This window comes from Castanea sativa, chromosome 5 (genome assembly GCF_040712315.1).
Source record: "Castanea sativa cultivar Marrone di Chiusa Pesio chromosome 5, ASM4071231v1".
Classification (NCBI taxonomy): Eukaryota; Viridiplantae; Streptophyta; class Magnoliopsida; order Fagales; family Fagaceae; genus Castanea; species Castanea sativa.
The window spans coordinates 14,176,413-14,204,005 of NC_134017.1; the positions used below are offsets into that span (position 1 = coordinate 14,176,413).

Consider the following 27,593-nt stretch of genomic DNA (forward strand, 5'->3'; position numbering starts at 1 on the left):
CAAGCTTCACAAAATAATAATTCTTTTTTCCTGTAGTTTGTACATTCTTGAGTTTTGACCTGTACAACTTTGAGCAATGTCTAACACCTAATCTAGACATGTTTTTGTTCTCGGTTTGCCAACACATACAAGTTAAAATTCTAAACAATTAGTCCTAAAACTTTAGAACCTAATAAAGCATACACTCAAAACATGGTGTATTTTTCCCATGGTGACACGTGATAGGTCGGGTGAAGGAGAGTGCATGATAGTATTTGAAATTTTATCAAAAAAATAAATTTTGGCACAAAATTTAGATGCAATTAAAATTTAATTAATATCATTTGTTGAGTTTCCATTTTAATATATTGTATAAATTCCTAACAATTGGAAAAAAAAATCCTAACAATTGAAGTTATAAGTTGAGTTCGGTAACAAATACATATTATTTGCTTGAAAAGAAGAGGAAATAATATGATCAAATTCAAGTTGATTGGGTTTTGAATTATAGAGTTTGGCTTTCTATTAATGATATTAGCTAAATTTTAACAAATAATTTCTTAATCTCCCAAAAGTTCTTAAATAGTTTTTTGGTTTTTTAATATAGATATGATAAAAATGAAAACATGTTTTTTTTTCTTCTTCCATATTGAATGTTCTTTATTATCAGGTCGAGATATCAATTAGTTTTTTTGTACAATCGAGTTTTGAAACATAGATATTTAAATAATATGAATCCCAAAATACTTTACTATTTGAATAGTTAATTAAAAGTAATGTTATGTCTATAACATTTTCACAATTAATCATAAGTGATAAATTGTTATTGTTTCTGATTTGGGCGTATTATTGAAATTATTTTTTTGCCTAATAATAACTACTATTAATAACTTATCATCTAAGATTTGTTATGAAATTGTTGTGAATGCGACATTTCTCTTTAATTAATCTCTACCCATTTTCTTTCAAGAAAGAAGAAAAAGACCTTGCCTTCAGTATATATATATATTAAAAGGAAACTAAATTCTACTTGAGTTTGTATTGATTGGGTATGTTTAACTCTATATTTCTTTCTTTCATTTTTCATAAAATTTACAGGATTCATAAGCATCGATTGCGGGGTAATGGAGGATTATATGGATAAAGAAACTAGTATTTTTTACAAGTCAGATGCAAGTTTTATAGATACTGGAGAAAATTACAATGTTACTCAAGAGTGCGGCACGCACAACTCTCGAAGACTTTTTAATGGGCGTCCAGTTAATAGTCTGAGAAGCTTTCCACAGGGAATAAAGAACTGCTACACCCTGAAACCTGAACAAGGCAAAAATAGTAGCTACCTCATAAGAGCTTTCTTTCAATATGGAAATTACGACAAAAATAATCAAGTTCCAAAGTTCGACCTGTACATCGGGGTTAATTATTGGACCACGGTGGAATTAAAAGATGCATGTGATGTAGATTTCCCTGAAATAATTCATGTTCCCAAATCTGATACCATAACTGTTTGTCTGATAAACACTAAGTCTGGAATACCTTTCATTTCGGCCTTGGAATTACGTCGTTTGGGCAAGTCCATTTACCAGACTGGCTATGGAGAAGCACTAAATAGAATAGTGCGGCAAGACCTGGGCAACTCAACTGGAAAACAAGAAAGGTGAGTCTATATTTTAGTGAAAATATATTTGGTGGTCTTTCCAAGTTTGATTTGTTATGGACGTGTCTTCTAGATTTCGAATTTAGTTAATATTATCTTAAAGTTTGCATTTGCTATCAATATAAAATTTCTGTCCAAATCTGTTTAATTTGCGCCATTAAATGTCATTTGAAATGCATGAGTTGAGGAAGACATGGTTTTAGTGAAAAAGTCCGTGAGAAAAGAACAAAATAAAAATATATATCAGAAAAAAAAAAAAAATGGTCAAATGGATAAACTAGAATCAGATGAGCAGTCTTTCTCATAATTTTTTTTTTTTTTCAAATTTTCGACTTGGTTGATGTCACTTGACAAATACAGACTATGATATCACATGTACCAAATTCAATCTTTTAGTGTGGCTGCAAATCTAACCCTTGAAGGGACCAAAATATAGTTTGGCTGTTTTTGTTTTTAAAACATTAGAACTAGATATACATATAACATAATCTCTCAAACATAGGAAAAAACATATCTTCTAACCAGTACAAGAAATAACCCTTAAGAGTAGGGGTACTAGTTCCTAAGGTCTTATAAGATCTATGAGATTTTGGATTTGAAAGGTCTGGCTAGCATCTTGAGGTAAGTGTTTCTCCTTATGTTTACCTTGTGTGTGTAGAATAGGACTACACATACTCGAGAAATAATTAGATACTTGAAGAACTCTATACATCATTGTTAGCAAAATAAAATAAAAACATATACACCAAATTACCCATGTAAGTACTCACCCACTAAATTCCACATGATTCAATATTATATATACGAAAGTATGTTATATGTAGCATAACTTACCTCATCGTCTTTTAAAATTTATCATGACATTTAAGTGATATTTGTGGTGTGTCTTTGCCTTAAAACCATATTAAGTCTTATGTTTGTATTTGTTTTAGTTTTTTTAATTATAGTCTTTTATTAGAAATTTTTTTCTTTTTAGATCTAAAATAGAAATTATACTTTAATTTAATGTAAATGTATATGTGTGAAGCTATCTAGAGACTTGAATATTGCCCCAATAAACTTTAATGACAATCAATTTTTCCTCTACTAGGATTTCGGGTGATGTTTTTGATCGCTTGTGGTATACCATTACATCTCCCCATTTTGAGAAGAATTGGGTTCCAATCAATACCTCCTCAGTTATTGACACTCAAGGCACCAATGATAGTTATCAACTACCGGCACAAGTATTGAGAACTGCCATCCAGCCTTTTAGTGCAACTTTTGAAGCCATTGTCTTTGACAGAAACAACACATACTCTTCCAAATTTTATGTTTGCTTTCACTTTGCCGAAATTAAACAACTTAAGGAACGAGAAATAAGAGAGTTCGTTATCGCAGTGAATGAGGGAGACTACATGTCAGAAAATATAACTCTTGAATACTTAAAGCCATTGTCTATCTGTCCCAATCAAACATTCGAAGGTCGTTTTCGTTTTTCAATTAAAGCAACACGGAAGTCTAACCTTCCCCCCATCCTTAATGCGTTTGAGATTTACGAAGTACTTTCGATCGGAGATATACCAACCGATCCCGGAGATGGTATGTTCTCATCTGTCCTTATTCATTATTTTATTAATTTGTTGCTCGTTATTTTTTTATTAGAAGAAATTACATTTTTCCACTCTTAATATCACCCTAATTATATTTCACCTCTTAAAATATCGAAATGCACGATCAACCCCTCAAATTAATAATAAATTAAAAAAAATTACATTAAATTTAACCCCCTTTAATTTTTTTTTTTGCTAACTCTTAGAAATTTAGTATTGAAAGACCAATTTACCCCTAGTCATCTATTTTGTAGAGAGGGGTAAATTGATTTTTTAATCCTAAACTTTGTCAAACTTAACACCAAAACAAATAGTAAAGGGGACATTGAAATAGAGTTATAGCTTAGGTGGTCAATCGTGCATTTGGAGGAGGTTTAGTGTAATTAAGATGATAGTTTATGGTGAAAAAGTGTTATTTGCTCATTTTATTATTAGTTGTATTGTCTTTTTTTCACTGCGATTGGAACAATCAATTTTAGCTCCAAACTAGTTTGGCATTATCTCATCAAACCCATTACATGATGATTTATAAGGTTATTCATGACTATTATTTAAACAAGACATATGACGCATTAAAAAATAATGTGACTAAAATTACATATGAATAGTCTCTTCAATCACCACATAGTGGGTTGGAGGAAGATAACTCCAAATTGGTTTTGGGGCCAAACCTTTTCTTTGGATAATATTGTTATGAGCTAAACAAAGGGCACATGAGCACAAATGATATAGTAGGTCAATAATAAACACTAGATTCAACAACCAAAAGGGAAAAAAAAAAAGTTACAAACATTTTTTAGTTCTAGAAGCTTAAGGTTCTATCATGTGACACATTTCTTTAATTTTATTTAGCCTTCCACCTCATCAATCTTGGCATTAATGTTATAATATTAATTCATTATCATATGTTAATGCGTAGATTCATTTAATTATATTTATTAATTATCAATAGGTGATCGATGAAAAATGCATTGTAATTTTTTTTGTTTTTGCTTTTATGAAAAACAAGAGGGAATTTGGTTCTAACGCAAAGACACATACCACACATTTCACTTAAAAGCCTTGGTAATTTTTAATGGAGGATGAAGCAATGTGATATTGGATCAACAATTAACATATATATTTCAAAACAATTTCTTATTAAACTTTTATGTTGTGTACACATATCGCATACGACATTGACTACCTTTATAATATAGAATCCTAAATTCTTGATTTAGAAGATGGATTTAAAAACCTATAAAGGCATAAAGCTAATAGCTAAATTTAAATTTGAAGAATAAAGAGTCCATTATATATGCACTTTGTTTCATGGAGGCATATGATGAGAAGACAAAAAATTAATCAATGAATTTTTGCTATTATTTTGAAAAAGGGTCTAGTTAATAGGTACACTTAGAGTATTTGTCATTAAACTATTTAAGAAAATCTTATATACTATTTTTATAAGAAATAAAAAAACTGTCAAAAATATTAGTTGTTTTTTTCTAATAAAAAGTTTTTAAAAATATTTTCTAAACCAGTATCCTTTGTAAAATGCACTCATATGTAGTGGCTATTGCTTCCAATGTTTTGACAATCAGTTTTTTCACGCTCCAAGTTGAAAGATCTTCTACGATGATCTGCATATGGCAGGGAAGTTTATCAGTTGGTACTTATTAAATTGCTTTGAACAAAGTGTTTAGACTGTTTGTGGTCTTTGGAAATTGCATTAATGCACCAAAAATAATGATGGCATTTAGTCCAAAAAATTGCAAATTTTGGATTACTTTTTTCCTTTTATCAATGTATTACGAATATTCTTATCTCTACTTTCACTCTTTGATTATGAACATAATGATTTCAAGTAATATTTGTTGTAAACAACAGTTACTGCAATCATGGACATCAAAAAAACTCTCAGGATATATAGAGATGACTGGACGGGCGATCCATGTGTCCCGCGGCGATATTTATGGAGTGGTTTGACTTGTAGTTTAGACGAGACTCCAAGGATCATTTCACTGTGAGTGCGCATATAACTTTTTGTGAACTTTAGAGGGATGATATCTGTTATATATCAAATGTTAGCATGTATAGCTCTTTGTATAAATTGGAAACCCTGTTTTAGATAGTGGAATCTTATTTGACAAATTAATATGAGCAGGAACTTAAGCTCGAGCTCATTGACAAGCAAGATTGCTGCTTCAGTTTCCAATCTTAAAGCACTACTGGTGTGTTTGGATGGCAGGATTTGGGCATGTGTGTATTTGGATTTGGATGATTAAAATCAATAAAGGTCAAGGATATAGATTTGAAACATTTAAAATTCTTAGATATAAAATGATATCTAAAATTAATGGATTTGAAGTTATAATATTTTAAATTTATTGATTTAGAATCCAAATCCAAATCCAAATTCAAGTTTCCAAACAAAACCTATAGTCTTTGTAGGCTTCAATTTACTGTAATAAGTTTTTAGTATTCAATTAATGCTAGTTTGATACCAATTCTTTACTGAGCAAATGAATCATTATTTCAGGGATTTGTCAAACGATAAATTATCTGGGCTAATCCCAGATTCTTTAGCACAATTGTCAAATTTGGAATTCCTGTAAGTTATTGAACTTTCTTCATAAACTTTCAGGCTATGATTCTCGGGTGATTTATTTTAAGTTTTTGCAGAAATTTTCGAGGAAATAGGGTTCCTTTTCCCAAACTCTTACGATCTTTTAAATTTCATTGTACTTGTTTAGTTTTGATGGAATGTTTATACACATGCCCTATTACTTACCTATTTTTTTGTCATTTATGGTGTGTTTGTTTGGAGGAGAAATAAGGTGGATGGAAAACTTTGGAAAGAAAATAGTAAGAAAAACTTTTAGGAGTGTGTTTAGTTAAGTGGGGAGGAAGGAAAATAAATTATGGGACCTAAGTGTTTTCTCATCGAGCCCACTAAAAAGTTTTCTCTCCAAAATGAAAAGAAAACTAAAGGGAGAAAATATGACTGCTTAATGGACAAAAATGCCCTTGTGCACTTGCACACGAGCTTTATTTATACATTGCTCTTCTTCACTATTTTTTTTTTCCCTTCGTTGCCTCTTTTTTCTTTTTTCATTTTATTTAAGTTTACGTTGCTCATATTCTTTTTTCTTTTTTTTTTTCTTTTGCTTTCTTTTGTTTTTTTTTTTTTTTTTTTTTTTTTGGAGAAAGTTTTGTGTTTTTTGTGTTTTTTTTCACTTTTTTGGTTTTAATTGTGTATCAATTTTAACAAGAGTACATGAGTATATTTATACAAACTCACTTTTTCTATCTTTCAACTTTTTCATTCCCAACCAAATAAAAAGAAGGGAAATTAATATCTTTTCTATCCTCCCACTTTTCTATCCTTCCACTATTTTCTATCCTTCTACTTTTTTACCCTTCCAACCAAACGAATCTTTTTCTGGGTTGAATTTGAAAATTATTGACCATGAGGCCAATAATACATTATTGATTATATTACTGAATAACACAAAATACTATATAAAGGGGATTTATATCTAGATGCGAGTTAACCTAGTAGTACCACAACCATTAATGGATAATTATCAGGGTCTCCTGTCCATTCTGCATCAGGGTAGGCTCTAAGCATAAGAGACAACTATGAGGAGATGTGTAGGCCATGATTAATAATGCCCCCTAAGGTAGCAAAGAATACGAAGCACAACAACAATCTTAATGTAGCATGGGGCAACCATGAACTGACTCACTTGATGGACAATATATGAGATATCAAGTTGAGTGACAATAAGATAGACAAGGCTGCCAATGAGCTGGCAACACAGGTGGGATCAAGTAGAAGTTCGTCATCATGAGCAGTGAGGTGGGCATTGGGTTTAACTGGCTTATTTGTCATTGATCTTCTTGTATGATTCTAGCTAGTGAGAGAGGATTAGAGCTAGGTGTGCTTGGTTTCAAATAATATCCATTGGCCATCGGTGGAGGAAGCTATCTCTAGACCAAGGAAGCTGAGAGTGTTAAGGTCCTTCTCAAAATGTTGACTAGGAAAGTAGTCGGAGATACGGGGCACTCTCAATGTTGGCTATGCCTTTAGTGTTGGCAGTAGAGCAATGGCACCAACGGTAATTATCAATGATGAGTCCCGGACGCCTACAATTATGATAATATTAATAGCTATTTTTACAAAATTGGGATAAAATCCTGACTAAAGCTTTTGGGTTTGAGTAGTACTGTGATTTTACATTAAAAAGTGTTATACTCTATTATAAGGTAGTCGAGAATAGAAGGCAACAGTTTAGCTTAAAATCAAGGATATCTTCACCAAAGTTATTGTCAAATGCTAACTCTTTTCTGTATTAGAGATTTATCACATAATGACTTCACTGGGAAGCTACCGGAATTTTTAGCACAAATGCCCAATTTGCACACCCTGTGAGTTATTGAACTTATTGAACTTTGACTGAGCTTGTTATTGCAAACGTAGATTTAGGTTCAGGAAATGAATTGTTTTATTTTACAATGTATTTGCAGTGGTTTAGGTGGGAACAAGCTAGAAGGTCCAGTTCCTGAGGCTCTTCTGCTAAAGTATAGGGATGGAACTTTGGTCTTAAGGTTAGCTTACAATTTTCTTGACTTCATCGTCGTACTAATTTCACGTTATCTTTCTGAACATGCCAAATGACTAGGAAAGGTCTTTGTTCATTTGTTTATCAGTTTTTGTGAATCATATTTTAATTGTATTTCCAAAGGAAATTCTGTATATCAAAATCATTCATCGTTCAATAACTTACTATAGCATCTTACCAAATATGCAAGTCTTGGCGAAAATTTGGATCTTTGTCAGTCACTTCCATGTCAGAAAAAGAAGAACAAGGAGCTTGTTATTCCACTCGTTGCAACGTCTGCAGTAGCGGTGGTCCTGTTAATTTTTATTGCCCTGTCTATCTATAAAAGGAAAAAACGAGGTATGTCTTTCTTTATTTTGGGTAAAATACTATTTAAGTATATAAATATTACCAAAATTTTGTTTTTGGTCCCAAAACTTTAAAAAGTTCATTTTTCAACCTTAAGTTATTGAAAATTTTGTTTTTTTCGTTTTTCATTCCTAAACTATTGAAATGTTTTACTTTCGGTTCTAAAACATTATCAAATTTTATTTTTTGTTCCTAAACTATCGAAAATATTTCTTCTTCTTTTTTTTCTATTTTTGTCTCTAAACTACTAAAAAAAAAATTTTTACAAAGTTTAAGGATAAAAAAAAGAAATTTTTAAAATTTATGGACGAAAAACAAAATTTTTAGTAAAGTTTATAGACCAAAATAATATTTTACCCTTTTATTTTCAAGTTCTATAATTTTTATTTGGATCCATAATAAATATACAAATCATCTACACCAATTTTTGTATTCCACTATATGTTCCACCAATTGTAGTATGCTATGTATATATTTTTTACCATTTCAAATATTAGTTATTTTATAAGGAGAGTAAACTAAATACATGACCATTTGAGATTGGTGAATATAAAGTGAAATGCAAAAAAATATACAAAGGGGCATAGCTAAGATTTTTAACTTATAGGAGTTGAGTTATAGAATTTATACAATAATAATAATTCCTAAATATATTGAATACAAAGTTACCTACTCTAACATATACATAAATTGTCTAGTTCATCGTAGACATACAAAATATCCAAAAAAAAAAAAAATTTGCATGAAAATAATATCCAACAAAAATCTTTCGTAGAATAAAATTAATCAATCATCATCAATTTTTTTTATAAGTATTATCATCAAATTAATAAATTCTAAATGTTTCTACAAGAGTCTTAAATTCATCCACTATCATCAAATCATTAAAGAAAGGACATTTTGCATTAAAAAAGAACATTTATTGTTACAAATGTCCTAAATATTTTGGGAAAATGTTAACGGATTCCCTTAGGGTAATGGTTAATAATCCATTTAAAGGAAATTTTATCGGAAAATGAAAAAAAATTAATATTTTGACAGTTTTTTTTTTTTTCCATAAGAGTGATGTCAAAATTTTCCTAAAATAAATTGTTAATTATTACCCTAAAAGTACTCGTTAACATGACCCAATATTTTGAATAACCAATATCTTTTTTCTTAAAGAATGCATCAATTGTTTTTGGCTTGCTCATAACTTTGATATGACTCAAGAATTAACCTAAATAAATATATTTTCTCAATTATAAAAATGTTAAACACAATCAAGAAAAACAAATTCCACTATTATTTTAAGCAACATCCACTGCATCATTCATATTATTAATTTTTTAAAATATATTTTAATGAATTAAATCCACCTAACACAACACCACATCCCGTGAAAAGTTGAAAACATTTTCTTCACATACATGCGTCATCTGGAAATTGTGATGATTTCCCTTGCTGTAGAAATGGTTACGGAATCCAACATCAATTTGAAGAATCACCAGTATAGCTACTCTGAGGTTGTAAGAGCAACTGATAACTTCAAAAATGCTATTGGAGAAGGAGGCTTTGGAAAAGTTTACCTTGGCATTATGAGAGATGAAACTCAAGTTGCTATTAAGTTGCTCTCTCAATCATCAAAGCAAGGATACAAGGAATTTAAAGCAGAGGTTAGATATAAGAGTCCAGTACACTACAATTCCTTGAAACTAGTTTGTAACTACATGGATATGCATATGATACATTTACAAATAAACATAATTAAATGCATATTATAATTTTACCAAGTTTATATATAATATATATAATGTTTGTATATTTGATAATGTAAGGTAACTACTAATAAAATAAATTTTATTTTATTTGAAAAAAATAAAAAAATCATTTAAATTATTATCCATGGAAATTTCAATTTTAGTATATGTATAATAATAATATTGGTGAGAGTTCATTCATAATAATAATAATTTTAGCCAGCATAATTTAATTTAGCTAAGATAAAGCACCATTCATAAATGCAGGCAGAAATCTTGGTGAGAGTTCATCATAGAAACTTGGTCTCTCTCATTGGATATTGTGATGAGGGTGAGAACAAAGGGCTTATTTATGAATACATAGCTAATGGCAACCTGCGCCAACATTTGTCAGGTATAAACAAATGTGTTGAAGACAATTACTTGATTTATTTTTATTATTATTATTATTATTATTATTATTATTATTATTATTTGTGAGAAACAAACACACACACGCATACTAGGGAGATGAAAGAGGTTCTAAAACAAAGGTATACTACAACTCCACTTAAAAAACTATTACTTGGTAACACAACATATGTTAACTTCTCTAAATTATATATAAAAAAAAAAACATATGTTAACTTATCAAATTAAAAGCATGATTAGTCTTGGGTAATACTCGGATACTCCATGTAGTTCCATATAATTAACTGCAGTTTGCTAGTTCTATATTTACATTAAGCCACCAAAAATAAGGGGCAGCTCACCAAGAATCTACATTCATGTTGGCAATATCAACATTTCCTGCTCTTTACATGAAACACAATAAACACCACCTATGAAAGTGTAATAAAGGCTTGTTTTAGTGAAGCACCTTTGAGGTTGGTACCTACAAATGTTACTACGTTTCCTTCTTGGGGTGAAAAAGCTTGAAAATTTACTGTAGGTGGGATGAGGAAAAAAAGAAAATGAACACTTTGGGTAGAGGGTGGGAGGAGGAGGAATAAATTAGTGCTCTAAACCTTATTTAAATCTTTGCTCCCCATTCCAACTAAGGAAAATGGTATGTGTAATGTGTTTGATGAACATGTCAATTATTATTTATTTTCTTGGGTTATTGCGAAATTGAGGCTATTTTTTTTATAATGACCTCTCACCTCAGCTGAATGTGATGAAATTTATATTTTTGGCAGTGACTAGGGGTGAGGGGGCCCCCGGGGGGGTTGGTGGGGGTTAAGCAGGCCATGGCCCTAGTTGACTTTTCAAAAATCCTCCCCCCTCTTGTATTTTTGGTTAAAAAAAATAGACATAATTTAAATTATTGCCCCCTAGATTTTTGCTAAATATATGCTATAAATTTATTATATAGTTGACTTAATGCAGTTCTGCTCTCTCTAATTACTTTTATATCCCACATAGGTCATCAAATCAAATGTATTTAATGTATACCATATGTAATTTAATTATATTCTATTTTTAGTAAATTGATTGAATATTTTTAAACATGTTAAGACATACTTTTTTTTAAGATAAAGAGACTTTATTTTTAAAAAGAGTTTCAACTTATAGCTTTCACTCCTAATAATAGCTCTTTATTATTAGACCAAGACACCAATCAGGTTTTAGGTGTAGACGAGAATTAAATCCCAGATCTGTTATTCAACCATTAAAAATTTTACCAGTTGAACTAACTGGAATCCACAAAATATAGAAACTTGATGTGAATATTTTTCTTTATATAAGAAAATATCTTATGTTAAATCAAAATTGCAAATATTCTTCATAAATAAGCAATAAATATAAATAAAAAATATGTGTATGTGTGTGCACGCACACACATGTTATTCTTTGGATTTAATTCTTATATAAATAGCTCGGCACCCCTTGCTAAAAATATGTTTCTGGCTTCTCCACTAGCAGTGACCAATGCAAATGTCTTAAAGTGGAACGAGAGACTTCAAATTGCAGTGGATGCAGCATATGGTTTGGAAACAGTTTAATGGCATGATTATTCCTCTTCAATATTTGTTTCTTTGTTTGCTTAATTAAAGTACCAATTGATGGCTTTCCGATTGACTTGCAGGATTGGAGTATTTACACAATGGTTGCAAGCCACCTATAATCCATAGAGATTTTAAGATCACAAACATCTTATTAAATGAAAACATGCAAGCAAAAATAGCTGATTTTGGGTTATCTAGAGCTTTTGTAGCTGAAAATGACACTCATGTGTCAACTCGTCCTGCCGGTACACTTGGATATCTTGATCCGAAGTAAGTGTCAAGACTTAATGAATCCCATATATATATATATATATATATATAGCTGCAATTAGAATATATCATAGTTTTGTGTACATAACATTAAAAAGAATTGGCAACATACTTAAATTATAGTCATGGTGCCCCTAGTTTTTTCCTTTGTATTACTTTTGTATTTTACAGAGCCCATCAAATCAAAAGGAATTCATGACATATTTTTCTAAAAATAGATAAGTTAAAATAAATAATTGTTGCACTATTTTTTTTTTCTCTTATTACTCTTATACCATGCGTAGTTCATTGAATCAAAGTATATTTAAAATATATGTTCCTATAAATATATTATAACATCTTTTTAATACGAACATTCTTTATTTATTTATTTTTTTATGCAAACATTCGTTATTTACATACACACACTCACAAGTTGTTTCATTTTGCATTTCAAGAATAAGAGATATAGACACTATTTTTTTTCTTCTAAAACCTTAGAAGAATTGTGGATCATGTGGTTAAGTATTAGATATCCATATTCTGATTTTCACCTATGAAAAATAATATTTTTATTTAGTTTTATCATTTTTATATTTGTTATATTGACTTGTATATGTTTAGGATGTAAGACAAATTTGTATTATTTAATTTTTTTATTATAATTTTTGTATGTTTAATCATTCTTAAAACTATTAGTATACTCTAAATAGTCGTCTCTAAATTATTGAATAAAAAATCTTAATTTAAGATTCTTAAAGGGTATTATCAATATGGCTTAAAAGATAATTAACTGTTTAGAAGCTGGTTGGACGTTAAAAAAAAAAAAGTTAAAAACTAATTTGATGTAAATATTTTTTATATATGAGAAAATAACATATATTAAGTCAGGTTACAAACATATTATATATATATATATATATATATATATATATATATATAATTTTTTGTACTTAAATATTCTTTTATACTTAGTTTGCCATCTAAAAAAATGACTCCGCCATTATGTGCAGATTTCAAGCAACTGGAAACTTGAATAGAAAAAGTGATGTTTATAGCTTTGGTATTGTTTTGTTTGAGTTAATCACTGGATGCCCAGCAATAATAAGAGGCCCCGAAGAAAACACTCACATACTTGATTGGGTTTATCCTATAATTGAATGTGGAGATATTCAAAAAATTGTTGATCCAAGGTTAAAAGGAGAATTTCATACTGATTCTGCCTGGAAAGCTACGGAGATAGCCTTGTCATGCGTAGCAAGGGCTTCAATCCAAAAGTCGGACATGAGTGAAGTATCTGTAGAATTAAAGGAATGTTTGGCCCTAGAGATGGCTCATGCAAGAAGCCAAAGGATGGCAACCGAGGGCAATAAGACAACTTCAAGCAATTCAGTATCCTTGGAGCTTCAATCAGATATTGTTGCCCTTGCTCGGTAGTTGCTCAACAAAGTATTTGTGGTCTGGAGTTCCTTCTATAATATATGTCAAATATGTAGTTTTACATTACTACTATTTCAAAAACTACCTTCTATGTTATATGTCAAATATGTAGTATTAAATTACTATTTTAAAAATTTCTTGTACACTTATTTCATGATTGTATCTCTTTTTCAATTAATTATGAGTGGCAAAGGACTTTTTAGCTTTTGATAGACGTAATAGATGAAATGATTCAATAATGTTTAGTGTGAATGTGTTTGAATATAAATCTTCTGTACTATTTTTTGTGTTCCACTTTATGTTTTACCAATTACAACTTGCTATGTATTTGTTTAACTTTTCTTATAAAATGATCAAAATTTAAAATGGAAAAAAATAAACACATGACAAGTTGTAATTGATGGAACATAAAGCGGAACATAAAAGGTGGTACAAAGGATTTATATTCATGTGTTTAGTGCATATTTTTCTTATTATTATCTTTTTTATTTATTTATAGAAATACGATTATTTGCTGATGGGTACCTCGACCATGAAATAATACAAATGCAAAATGCACTAGAGTGACAAGTACTATGGGCCAATGGCATTATTTTTTCCAATTTGGAGAATTGGATTTAGACCCCAAATGATTAAGCAGCAATTGACTAATAAAACAAAGGATGGTTCAAGTTCAAACACAATTATCAATTACCAAATATAAAAGGTGAAAATACATAATTGGTCCCTTTAAGTTTATTTAATGTGCGCTTTTAGTCCCCAAAGAATGAATTTTCAAATGAGTATTATTAATTCCTAAAATTTCAAAAACTAAGCCCTATTAGTTTTTCCTTTTCTTGCCGTTAGTTTCATTGCTAATGTGGCTAACAAAAAAAATTATGTAACAATGTTTAGGTAACGTGGGAATGTCTTTAATATATATATATATATATATATATATATATATATATATATATATAAATTTTTTTTTTAAATCCAATAGAACCAGAAGATGCTCTAGCTTGATATTCAAACCCCTTCAATGCTCTCTCACAAATAATCCACCCATTTGGCCTTCATCCTCAACCCCTTTGGAAGTTGGGTTGAGCATGAAGGCCGAATGGATGGATTGGTGGAGGAATACTTCTCCAATATTTTTGCTACGTCTTGTTTTGATGATATCTTTAGTGGTATACTGCCCACAGTGATTGAGGACATGAACACTGACTTGAACCGGGAGTACACAGTAGATGAGGTTGTCAAAGCCTTTTATTCGATGGCCCCACTCACTAGTACTACTCCTGGCCCTGATGGTATGTCCCTTATCTTTTATAAGTCCTTTTCGGCATATAGGTTGGTCATTGTGTGTCTGCTTCTTGTTTGTGAAACTCAGTCCACTCAGAGAGTCCAGTACCATAGCAATACGTGTATTGTGAAACACGTTTTTTCCCTTCCCTGACTTTACTGGATCACGTGGTGTAGCAAACTGCTTGGCTGTCTCACGTGACCCCTTAGCAGATACGTGCGTTTTGCTAGTCTTTACCTCCTTATCAGATATTGCTTCAGTTACGTAATCAATAGGGACACTAAAGAGCTCAATCCCTTGAATTCCAGACTCATTGATTTTGCTATTATTTTCCGTATCAATAGATTCTAAATTTATCGCTTCAGCAATAATTAGACTTTCTGTTTCGGTTCCCAGATTTTCGGGCTTGTCATGCTGCGGCAGACCCCTAGCCTGAGTTCTGTCCATTTTGGTTTCACGCCGTCGAGGTGGATTGGAAGGCTTCCTCCCTGAACTAGCGGGCTGCCTCCTGTTTCCTGCTCTCAGCCATTCCCCATAAGGGAGCTCGCCCTCATCATGCATTTTCTCCTTGGAGCAGTCCCGTACCTCGTGGCCCAACATACCATAGTTGTAACACAATCCTACGAGTCGCTCATATTTAAAGGCAACCATAATTTCTTCTCCCTCCGGACTGACAATAGGCGCCCCACGACAAATAGGTTTGTTCAATGGAATTTCGATTCGAATCCGTAATAAACATGCTTGGTGGGATGCAATGGCCTTACAATCCACCTCCACCACACAGCTAAACCACTCCCAATATCCTGGTCTGCTTCTTCATTTATGAGGTCAAAAGGTAGTCCCCAAACTTAAACCCAAATTGGTAGGACTGGAAAATACATTAACCTCGTTGTCATGCCTTTTTCCCATCTTCTAAGCACCAGAAGCTGGTTGTCGAAACTCCGCGGGCCATTATTCATGACCCATTTCAGTTGGCTTTCCATGGTAAACTTAAATTGGATTAAACCCTCTTCAATGTCCACCATCTTCAAGTCGTTCCCTATTTTCCACACCGGCCGCAACAAATCCTCTATTGCTCTTTGGTTGAGTTGTCGAGGGGTGAGAAACTTTCCAATAACACTAAGTGAATGTTCTTCAAGTGTCCTAGCTCGATGGTCTAGCCAGACAGTAATCACTTCCCCTTCTTCCGACGTGAGTTTTATTCTTTCCATACATGCAATAAAGTCTGAGTCCATTCCAAAAGCAAGTAAAAGATCCACCACCCGTAGTACTTCTTAGGAAGGAAAGAAGAGGAATGGTGGAAGAAAGTCTCACCCTTGATGAGAAATAGAGCTCCTACGTAGAGGAGAAAAAAATTAAGTGGTAAAAAGATCAATTGTTGGAACTACACTAAATTTTCACTCCCTTGGCATGTCAACCTCCACCGCAAGTAACAAGAGAAAAAGAAAAAAATTTCATAAGTTATTTTGTTTATGAAAGCTCAAATAAAACATTATAGCTTGTTTAGACCCTCAATTTTAAATATTCAGCTTAATTACTTCTATTATAACTTATCTAAGTGCTGAACAAGAGTAAATAATACAAGATAACAAATATAAAGCTTAACTACTCTATAAGCCATAACCAGAAGCAAGCAATAACAAATATAAAGCTTAAAGAGTAAAGGAAGAAAGATGCAAACACAAGATAATATCGAGACGAGTTATCGAAGAGGAAACCAAAGAACTCGGCGAAAAACCTCTTCACGACCCTCCAAATCAAAATGATCCACTAGTGAATAAGTTGAAGTACAAGGATATCAAAAAGACCCTCCAAGCCTAATCTACCCAAAGTACTTGAGCCCTTCAAGCTCCAACTACCAATGGACTTCTCGGAGTCTTGTTTTCAATAGTTATCTGAATCCCGCAATACCGCCCGATTGCATCCACCAAGCCTCATTGGCTTCTTTTAGCAAATCCCCAATGCTTCCCAAGTTCCAAGACACTCTCTACACTCTGAATAGGTGTAGGTTGTGTTTGTGTACAAATCTCCTCTCAAGGTATAAAAATTGGAGAGAGAACGAGAAGAGACTACAAGAATTTCTCACTTAAAGATGAGTAGCTCTCTCTAAGGTTTTCTTCCGAATAGCCTCCTTACAATTTTGTGGATAATGAAGGTATATATAGTATAGGTGAAGGATATAAGAGTCACACTTAAAATCATCCAGGTAGAGAGTTTTATAGGTCACTCGTGACTTGGCCAAGTCACGAAGTGACTCGCGAAATACAACCTAACACTTGACTCTTCAGTTTCTAACATGTGCTTCTCATGTGACTTTCGCGGGTTGCACCATTCGCTAGCCAAGTCATAGGATCAACTTCTTGAGCAATCTTCAGCAACTTAACTAAACCCATTACAATAAAATCTCACAAAATACAAGGAAATTATTGAACAAATACAATCAAATTTGACACAGAATTAAAGCCAATAATAACATAGTTCTAAATCATAACTTTTCAATTTATACCAAGATCTATAGGTTTTCATAACTTATTGTTTTGTTTCTCAAATGAAAAATAAACGATCATTATATTTACAATCAACAAATTGGATCGTTTGTATTACACTCTGTACGTTTTTAGACCCCTGTAAAACTAGATTGTTTAACCTAATTAATTAACCAAGTGAATACTTAGGTTTATTATTCAAATCTAGATTAAAACAATAACAATCATATCATGCAAAGCATCAGAAATATAAAGAACATAATGATATGATGATCTAGGAAAACCAAACGGGTAAAAAACCTGGGGAGGATTTAACTTAGCTATCATCAAGGTAAAACTGAATCCACTATGAAAGAATTGAAGTTTACACAATAGCGACTTAGACCACTAACATCCTATTGCTACCTCGAGTAGGAAACTTACTACCACGACCACGTGACAGCTCCGAGTCCACGGACTACTTCCTTCTTGAATTCCCAGCAAGCACAAGCACTCCTGCTTGTATATCTTTAAACTCTTAATACAGCAATTGAATGATCATCAAGTTCTTGACATAATCTTGATTCTTGATAACCCTAAGTATATGTGAAGGCAAACACCTCTAAATCTCACAAGAGATTTACATACACAGCAACAACAACAACAACAACAACAACAACAACAACAACAAAGACTCTAGAGCTTTTGGGTACAAACCCTAGATACAAAAAGAGACACTCTCTTCTCTCTCTTGGAAGCCATTAAAAACGTGCTTAGGGTTTCCTTTATATAGTGTGAGAAATAGATCTGAAACCCTAATCCTTAATGGGCTTGAACTGCTGTTTGGGCTTAATTAAAATTCTGTAGATACGACTTTCGATTGATCGAGCCTGTCTTTCGATCGATCGAATCAGGCAGATTCTGAAATCTTCTTTCTGCAGCTTGTATGTTCTTGTGTGTTCACGACTTGCCAATTGTTTTAAACTTTTAAAACCTAACACACTCAAAAGCCAGCCATTGGCTACCTAATACGTACCACCTTGCTTGGGGAACCATATCCATCTCATGGCCCAAAGGGTTCACATCAAATGTGTCGAATGATTTCATCATTGGACCACAATCTTGTTCATTAACCTTTTCTATCTCCAAGCACTCCTTCAATTCAATCACCACATGGCTCATGCTTGGCCTTTGGACGGAAATTAATGGCACACATGCTATTGCTGTCTCTATTGCCTTCCAAACCGAATTTGTGTCAAAATTTCCAAGCATTCTCGGATCAATGATATTTCTTATATCCCCCTCTAGCAAGAAGGAGAGAGCATTTTGACTGCAACTTGCATGCCATCACTTAGGCATCCATGGTATACCGTTCCAAATCCCCCTTTCCCAACAATTTTCTGAAAGTTATTGGTTATACTTACAACCTCAGAGTATGTGAATTGTCGATTGTCTGACTTCAGTGGCCTGCCTCCTTGGTGAGTTCTTGGAAGTTGCTTTGCGGCTAATAAGACCATCATAATCTCCAATTATGGTATGCTAAAGTAATTCAAGGGATTTTAAAGAAAATTTCATTTTTATTCTTCTAAATGTGATAGTATCTCAAAAATAATAATAAAGTGATTTCTGTATTGATAGTGTTTATTATTAAGTGATTTAGATCACAATAAAGAAACTTTGTACCACGTATACCTTGTTTTCTTTTGCAGCGTCAACAAACAACTAGCATAGTTAAGACAACTAGAGCTGAGACAGTGGCTGCAATTAACGGGACAACAAAATTCTTTTTCTCCTTTTTGCATGGAGCCATCACACAAAGGTCTGGATTTCCATCCACACTATGAAATTATAAAAGATGGAAGTTAAATCTTTAAGAAAATTAAATAAACAAAAGGGGTAATGAAAAGCATTGAAAATTATAGACATTACCAAATCACCAATCATATAAATTCATTATTTTTGGGTAAAAAAAAAACCTCAATGACAGAAAACCATTATTTGATCTTTCTAGGAGAGCAGAAGGAACTGAACCAGAGAGTTTGTTTCCTGACAAATTCCTGCAAATAAATTGTTTTGAGTTAGATGGTTTATTTCAAATTTTAAGTATGGGACATTGATTACATGGGCAAAACCACTTATAGGGTTGTTAAGTTTGGCATTTGTGACAAAAATTCAGGTAGTGGTCCTGTTAAGCTATTGTTTGATAAGTCCCCGAGAAATGATGCATTGGATTTGTTTGATTAGATATTTTGAACATTAAGTTAAGAAATGCTTTAGAAAACTTTATATCTATGAATGATTGAGAAGTATTGATTCCCATGGAGAGACATTGGGTTGACAAAATAGTTTGCTAATTGTGTCAAAAATGCTCAAATGGCAAATGCCATCATTTGTGTAAAGATTGAAAGTTGCCATTTAATAATACTCACGGGTACTCTAATGATTTAAACCTAGCCATTGAAGGAGATATCTTTCCTGTCAATCCACTTGAGCCTAGATTCCTGCAATTAAATTTAAAAGGCTCAATTAGGCTAGTAATGTATATCATCAGATATCTAGGTGACATATTAATTGGGTTTAACAGACACTCACAAGGAGATGATTATAGGGGGCTCATAACCATTGTCTTTGCAATTCAGGCCATCCCACGCAGGTCGTGGCAGACATGGATCTCCTTGCCAGATTTTAGTTACCCCATTGCTCACTTTAATGTCCATGATGGCTTTAACTAATATACACCGACATTATTCTCAAACTGAATCAAAATTTTATCTCATTCCAATAAAAATATAAGAATGACAAAAAGAGGAGACATAGTAAAGCTGCATCTCAGTTGATTGACAACAAATTTGGTGTAAGAACAACATACCATCTTCTTGGTCTGTTGGTGCCTGTAAGAAATCTTTAAATATATAAACCTCCATTGCATTGAGAATAGGAGGGAGGGTGGAAATTTCCTTCTTATAAATAGAAAACTCGAGCTTAGGTCCCCTCACTGGCGTGGTGCTATTTATAGTAGTTGAGGACAGGTAGAGAGGAACAACAGATTCCTTCCAGGAGTTACCATTTAGATTAATGTTGAATTCTTTTTTTTCTTTCTCTTGGATGATTTCAAGTTCGGCAAAGTGCAGGTATATGCAAACTTCTAAAGTGGGATCATTAGTATCCACTTCAAAATCAAGGGAGTCATTATTCATTGGTCTGACAGCCGTGTCCATGACCATTGATGGCAGTTTATATTCAGAATGATTCACACTATCAACAGCAGAGGAGGTATTGAATGGTATTGATTGAGGAAAGTTATAAGGAAACCACATTCGATCATAAGCATCATCTTTGTACCTGAGGCATTAAAAAATATATCATGTACTAGTGAAAGATGTTACTACAAAAGAACATATTATCTAATCATCCTTGCAAACAAAAACTTGGAACTCGCCCCAAACCAGAGCATCCAAAATGGATGGACAGAATATACTATGAATAAGAGTCTAAATTAATCAAAAGTACTTCAAGATTTCAAGTAATGGTACCAAATTATCCTATATCTTATCCATCCTGGCTTAATCACTATGATAGATCTGTTAGAAGTTAAACTTGTTTGTAATTAATCCTGCATAAATAAGTGAGTTTCATAAGTTAATGTAGTGAGAAGTTTATTGAAGTTATGTGTGAGATTTATGAATGTAAGAGTTAGAAAATAAATATAGTGAGAGTTAAAGGTTGGATGGTATACTATATAAACCCATTCATCCATCAAATTCTAAACCAGAGTTAAGAGAAATACAAAACCTTAAAGAGTTCTAACTCTTCCCTCTCTACTCTCTCTCTCTTTATTTAATTTGTGAGTGTGAGTCTCTTCTATACACTAAGTAGTGTGTGGATATTTGTGAGAGTAAGTAAGAAAAGGCCCATCAGTATTTTGTTTTATTTCCAACAAAGTGGTATTAGAGCCAATCGGTTCGTGGTGAGAATGGCTATTGCTAATGGGATGGTGTCATTCCAATTTCCTCGACTTACCAAACAAAACTTTGAAAATTGGAGTATCCGAATGAAGGCGTTGCTCGGATCCCAAGATGCGTGGGAGATTGTGGAAAAAGGTTATGTGGAGTCACAAGATGAAGAATCTTTAACCCCAAACCAAAAGGAAGCCTTGCAAAAAGCTCGAAAGAAAGATCAACAAGCACTTACGTTGATCTATCAAGGCTTGGATGAAACTATGTTCGAGAAAGTTGCAAATGCAACTTCATCCAAGCAAGCATGGGAGATTCTTAAAAACTCTCTAACGGGAGTTGATAAAGTGAAGAAAGTTCGCCTTCAAACATTGAGAGGTGAGTTTGAAGGTTTGCAAATGAAAGAATCTGAATCTATTTCAGATTATTTTTCAAGGGTGTTGGCAATTGTAAATCAATTGAAGAGATATGGTGAGAACTTGGATGATGTCCGTGTAGTAGAAAAAATTCTATGGTCATTAACTTCAAAGTTTGACTATATTGTTGTAGCAATTGAGGAATCAAAAGACTTAGAGTCAGTGACCATTGACCAACTCATGGGATCATTACAAGCCCATGAAAAAAGGCTCAATAAGAAGAAGCAAGAGCCTTTGGAGCAAGTCCTACAAGCAAAGCTCACCTTGAATGAGAAAGTTTGGCGTGAAAGTAACCAAAGAGGCCGAGGACATGGACGTGGTAGAGGGTGAGGATCTAGAGGAAGAAATGGTCAAAACTCTCCCAATTATGAAGAGAGGGGTCAAAGTTCAAAATCCACAAGAGATCATGGAAGAGGAAGTTTCTCAAGACCATATAAAAGAAGATATGATAAGTCTAATATCAAATGTTATAATTGTCAAAAGTATGGGCATTATGCTTCTAAATGTAAAAATGCCACTAACACTATTGAGGAGAAAGCTAACTATGTTGAAGATAAAAATGAAGAAGTGAAGCCGACTTTGTTGTTGGCATACAAAGGAGAAGGCAAAGAAGAAAATAGTGTGTGGTATCTTGACTCTGGTGCTAGCAACCATATGTGTGGGAATAAAAGGATGTTTATGGAAATTGATGAATCGGTGGTCGGGAGTGTTACCTTTGGTGACTCATCCAAAGTTTCAGTGAAGGGGATAGGTAAAATTCTTATCCGTTTAAAGAATGGAGATCATCAATTTATTTCTGATGTATATTATGTGCCAAGCATGAAAACTAATATTTTGAGCTTGGGACAACTTCTTGAGAAAGACTATGATATCCAGTTGAAAGATCGTAGTTGCTTAACAAGGGATCATCGAAATAATGTGATAGCTAATGTGCCTAAGACAAGAAATAGAATGTTCTTATTAAATATTCAAACTGATGCTATTAGATGTCTGAAGGCTTGTTTTAAAGATTTTTCTTGGCTTTGGCATCTAAGATTTGGGCACTTAAACTTTAGAGGACTACAGTTGTTGACAAAGATGAAGATGGTGAGAGGATTGCCTTCCATTGAGCATCCTAACCAGCTTTGTGAAGGATGTCTCCTTGGCAAGCAATTAAGGAAAAGCTTTCCAAAAGAAGCTAGTACAAGAGCAACCAAGCCATTGCAACTTATTCATACTGATGTGTGTGGACCTATCAAGCCATCATCACTTGGTAAAAGTAACTACTTTCTTCTCTTTATTGATGATTTTAGTAGAAAAACATGGGTTTATTTTTTGAAGCAGAAATCTGAAGCATTTGGTGCATTTAAGAAATTTAAGGCATTTGTAGAAAAGCAGAGTGGTCATGAAATTAAGGCCTTAAGATCTGATAGAGGAGGCGAATTCACATCAAATGAATTCAAAGAATTTTGTGAAGCAAATGGGATTCGCCGCCCTCTAACAGTTCCAAGGTCACCACAACAGAATGGTGTAGCAGAAAGAAAGAATCGCTCAATTCTTAATATGGCCAGAAGCATGTTGAAGAGCAAGAAAATGCCTAAAGAAGTTTGGGCTGAAGCTATAGATTGTGCAATCTATTTGTCCAATCGTTGCCCCACAAGAAGTGTACAAAGAAAAACCCCACAACAAGCTTGGAGTAGGAAGAAGCCTACAGTTTCCCATCTTCGTGTGTTTGGGAGCATTGCATATGCACATGTACCAGATCAAGAGAGATCCAAGCTAGATGATAAAAGCAAGAAGTATGTGTTCATTGGCTATGATCCAAGCTCTAAGGGCTATAAGCTCTATAATCCGAGCACTGGAAAAGTCATTGTTAGTTGAGATGTGGAATTCGACGAAGAAGGCACATGGGATTGGAGTACCCAAGAAGAGGAGAAGTATGATTTCTTTCCTCTATCTGAAGAGGAAGATCAAGGGAATGAAGTTCAGGAAGAGCCTACCACTCCACCTCCATTACCAGCAGCATCATCTCTCATTCATGAAAGTCCATCATCATCATCTTTACTAGAAGGAAGTTCTAGTGAAAGACCAAGAAAAATGAGAAGTATCCAGGATCTTTATGATTCAACAGAGATTACTGATGATGTAACACTTTTTTGTCTGTTTGCTGATTGTGAACCTACAGGATTTGAAGAAGCAGTGCGAGACCAAAATGGAGAAATGCTATGGATGAAGAGATCAAGGCAATAAAGAAGAATGATACATGGGAGCTTGCAACTCTTCCAACTGGAAAGAAGACAATTGGTGTAAAATGGTTGTACAAGTTGAAGAAGAATGCAAAAGGAGAGGTAGAGAGATACAAAGCAAGATTGGTGGTGAAAGGCTATAGTCAACAACAAGGTATTGATTATGATGAGGTATTTGCCCCAGTTGCTCGTTTGGAAACTATACGATTGCTAATTTCTTTAGCAGCTCAAAATCAATGGAGAATTTTTCAAATGGATGTAAAATCCGCATTTTTGAATGGCTACCTTGAGGAAGAACTTTATGTTGAGCAGCCTATAGGCTATGTTGTAAAGGGGCAAGAAGATAAAGTTTTGAAGTTAAAGAAAGCTCTATATGGCCTGAAACAGGCACCAAGAGCTTGGAATAGTAGAATTGACAAATACTTCCAGGTTAATGGGTTTTTTAAATGCCCATATGAACATGCGCTTTATTATAAGGTGCATGCAAATGGAGATATCTTAATTGTTTGTTTGTATGTAGATGATTTGATTTTTACAGGCAACAATCCAAGTATGTTTGAAGACTTCAAGAAAGCAATGACTAAGGAGTTTGAAATGACAGATATTGGACTTATGGTCTATTATCTTGGCATTGAAGTGAAGCAAATGGAGGATGGGATTTTTATTTCCCAAGAAGGTTATGCGAAGGATATTCTCGAGAAGTTTGAGATGTTAAATTCCAATCCAGTTAGCACCCCTGTAGAATGTGGAGTGAAGTTGTCAAAGCATGTTGATGAAGAGAAGGTTAATCCAACATTTTTCAAAAGTTTGATCGGAAGTCTGAGGTATCTAACATGCACAAGACCAGACATTCTTTTTGGCGTTGGACTAGTTAGTCGTTACATGGAAGCACCGAAGATGACTCATTTGAAGACTGCCAAGAGAATTCTTTGCTATTTGAAAGGTACACTGGATTATGGACTGTTGTATTCACCCTCTAAAGATTTTAAACTTGTTGGCTACAGTGATAGTGATTGGGCAGGAGATACAGATGATAGAAAGAGTACTACTGGTTTTGTATTCTATATGGGTAATACTGCATTTACAAGGACGTCCAAAAAGCAGCTAATCGTGACACTTTCCACTTGTGAAGTTGAGTACGTTGCTGCTACCTCCAGTGTTTGTCATGCAAAGTGGCTTAGAATTTTATTGAAAGAGTTGCAAATATTTCAAGAAGAAGCTACGAAGATATTTGTGGACAATAAGTCAGCACTAGCTCTTGCAAAGAATCCAGTCTTTCATGACCGAAGCAAGCACATCGACACAATGTATCATTTTATTCGAGAATGTATTGCAAGAAAAGAAGTTCATCTTGAGTTCGTGAAGTCACATGATCAGGTTGCAGATATACTCACTAAACCACTCAAGTATGACACATTCAACAAGCTGCGAGCCTTACTTGGAGTAATCAAGAAAACAAGTTTAAGGGGGGATGTTAGAAGTTAAACTTGTTTGTAATTAATCCTGCATAAATAAGTGAGTTTCATAAGTTAATGTAGTGGGAAGTTTATTGAAGTTATGTGTGAGATTTATGAATGTAAGAGTTAGAAAATAAATGTAGTGAGAGTTAAAGGTTGGATGGTGTACTATATAAACCCATTCATCCATCAAATTCTAAGCAAGAGTTGAGAGAAATACAAAACCTTAAAGAGTTCTAACTCTTCCCTCTCCACTCTCTCTCTCTCTTTATTTAATTTGTGAGTGTGAGTTTCTTCTATACACTAAGTAGTGTGTGGATATTTGTGAGAGTAAGTAAGGAAAGGTCCATCAGTATTTTATTTTATTTCCAACAAGATCCACTTCTCAAAATGATTTAAGAGTCAAATAAATTCTTCAACATTTATCAAAGCCCTGTGGAATAGTCTCCTATTATATCTTACTTTTCTTGCCTTGGTATAATTCTTATTTCACATGAAACACTGCTCTATGAATATAGTAATTTTATTTAGATAATTAGATTTGACTTGAATATTGTCATCAATGTCTGGCCTATTGATTGGGGTAGCTTGAGACAATAGAAAACTAATCTGAATAACCACAAGAAATAACTCACCGGATTATTTGACCAGTTGTTGAACCAACATCGAAACGCCTTTACAGAACCAAGGATTTTGTAGTGGGGTTCTATAATTTGAATTATGAAAATGCCTCAGCTCTAGTGCTGATATGAAGGGAGTTCCTGTGCCAGTATTTAAGAGACAAACATTTATGTGATCCATCAAAGAGAAATGTATACTCTCCTTGATGACAATATGAGATTTATTGTCAAACTTTACTTTGTCCCAAATATATCAAATTCTGGCAACTTGTCCTGCCCATCATAATTCCCATACATGAAGGTGGCTCTGATGAAGTAGGTAGTATCTTTGCCTTCGTGAGGTCTTATGGTGTAGCAACTCCTGTTTCCCTGAGGAAAACTTCTCACATTCCATAGATATTTTTGAAGGGTTTCATGATTGAACTTAGAAGATATGTTCTTATTCTCTCCAGAGTCGATGAAATCCTTGTCGGAAATGTATTCTATCTCAGTTTTGTCATCAGTGTATCCGAAATCATCCAGAATCCCACAATCAATGCTTAAGGAACCTATAAGCCAGCAAAAATTTTAGAATAACTTTCTCTGTGTGCGCATGCATGCGTGTGTATGTTAAGCAGATCAAATATATCAACTATGGCAAAGTTTGGAACTCAAAGTAGGTACAAGTATATAATCTGCTAGCTATAAAATTTTAAGGGCTATGATCAAATTTTTCGGTTTCAACAGAAATGCAAGCAGTACTATTCAGTTAGAAAAAAGACACTAAAATAGGCAGACCCATGTCTCAAAATCAAATATGTGGCTACTTCAATCAGTGGAAGAAGTGACTTACCTCCTATGTCATCTAGTTTCCTTCTACCATGTTTGTAATTACCAAACTCCCTCTCTGAAACCAAATTAGCTGAACTTACAGTAAATGCCCACAAGGCAAACACCGATGCAAAAGTTAACCACGTCATTGAATCCAGAGACCATTTGTTTACATTTACCCCACCCATCTACCGTGGAGAAATAGAATGAGATATTGTGTTAGTGAAGATATATGGAAAAGATGTATCCAGTAAATCAATGAGTCTTTTGCACTGGTTGTTGAGCAGCTAAAGAAGAACATGGAAGAGGCTATAAATCTATTGCTCCTGCTTCAAGCTTTGACATTTACACTGTATCCATCGTACCAGCCGTACGTTGCTTTGCGTTGAATCTTCCAAATTTATTGCATATGTATTATGGAAAAGTAGTTGAACTCATTCAAGCCAATATTGTTGTTCAATGAAATTTGTCATTCACACGTGAAAATGAAAATGGTCACCTTAAAACAGCGTGATATCATGGTTTTACAAGAATTCAGAGCCGGCTCCTTAATTGTCTTTGTTTTGTTTTTTTTGAAATGAGATCACTTACTTTTCTTAATGTTTACTTTGATGATTGTCTTATGTTTGATTTAAATTGTTTGCAGGGCCAGCCCTAGGCTTAGGCCACTTTGGCAATCGCCTAGGCCCCTATTGGAGAAAGGCCCCCAAATTTTGGGGCAAAAATTGAGATATATATTTAGTTTTACATTTTTCTTCTACTT

General features: G+C 33.4%; 1 protein-coding gene and 1 pseudogene across 4 annotated transcripts in view; one reads left to right on the forward strand and one right to left on the reverse strand.

Annotated features, from left to right (window-relative positions):
* LOC142634201 (putative leucine-rich repeat receptor-like serine/threonine-protein kinase At2g19230) overlaps positions 1-13,773 on the forward strand; it is a 34,700-nt gene extending 20,927 nt beyond the window's left edge. The window contains exons 2-13 of one of the 4 annotated variants that reach the window (XM_075808492.1): positions 1,078-1,636; positions 2,727-3,217; positions 5,098-5,233; positions 5,750-5,821; positions 7,570-7,641; positions 7,741-7,821; positions 8,026-8,174; positions 9,633-9,838; positions 10,190-10,316; positions 11,825-11,890; positions 11,991-12,180; positions 13,173-13,773. In XM_075808492.1, the coding sequence (XP_075664607.1) occupies positions 1,078-1,636; positions 2,727-3,217; positions 5,098-5,233; positions 5,750-5,821; positions 7,570-7,641; positions 7,741-7,821; positions 8,026-8,174; positions 9,633-9,838; positions 10,190-10,316; positions 11,825-11,890; positions 11,991-12,180; positions 13,173-13,596 (2,573 nt within the window). In that variant the 3' untranslated portion in view covers positions 13,597-13,773. The remainder of the gene's footprint in view (positions 1-1,077; positions 1,637-2,726; positions 3,218-5,097; positions 5,234-5,749; positions 5,822-7,569; positions 7,642-7,740; positions 7,822-8,025; positions 8,175-9,632; positions 9,839-10,189; positions 10,317-11,824; positions 11,891-11,990; positions 12,181-13,172) is intronic. The other 3 variants (XM_075808493.1, XM_075808494.1, XM_075808495.1) reach the window with 3 other exon arrangements.
* Positions 13,774-18,336: 4,563 nt separating this feature from the next.
* On the reverse strand, positions 18,337-27,018 carry LOC142634788 (putative leucine-rich repeat receptor-like protein kinase At2g19210; annotated as a pseudogene).
* Positions 27,019-27,593: the final 575 nt, after the last annotated feature.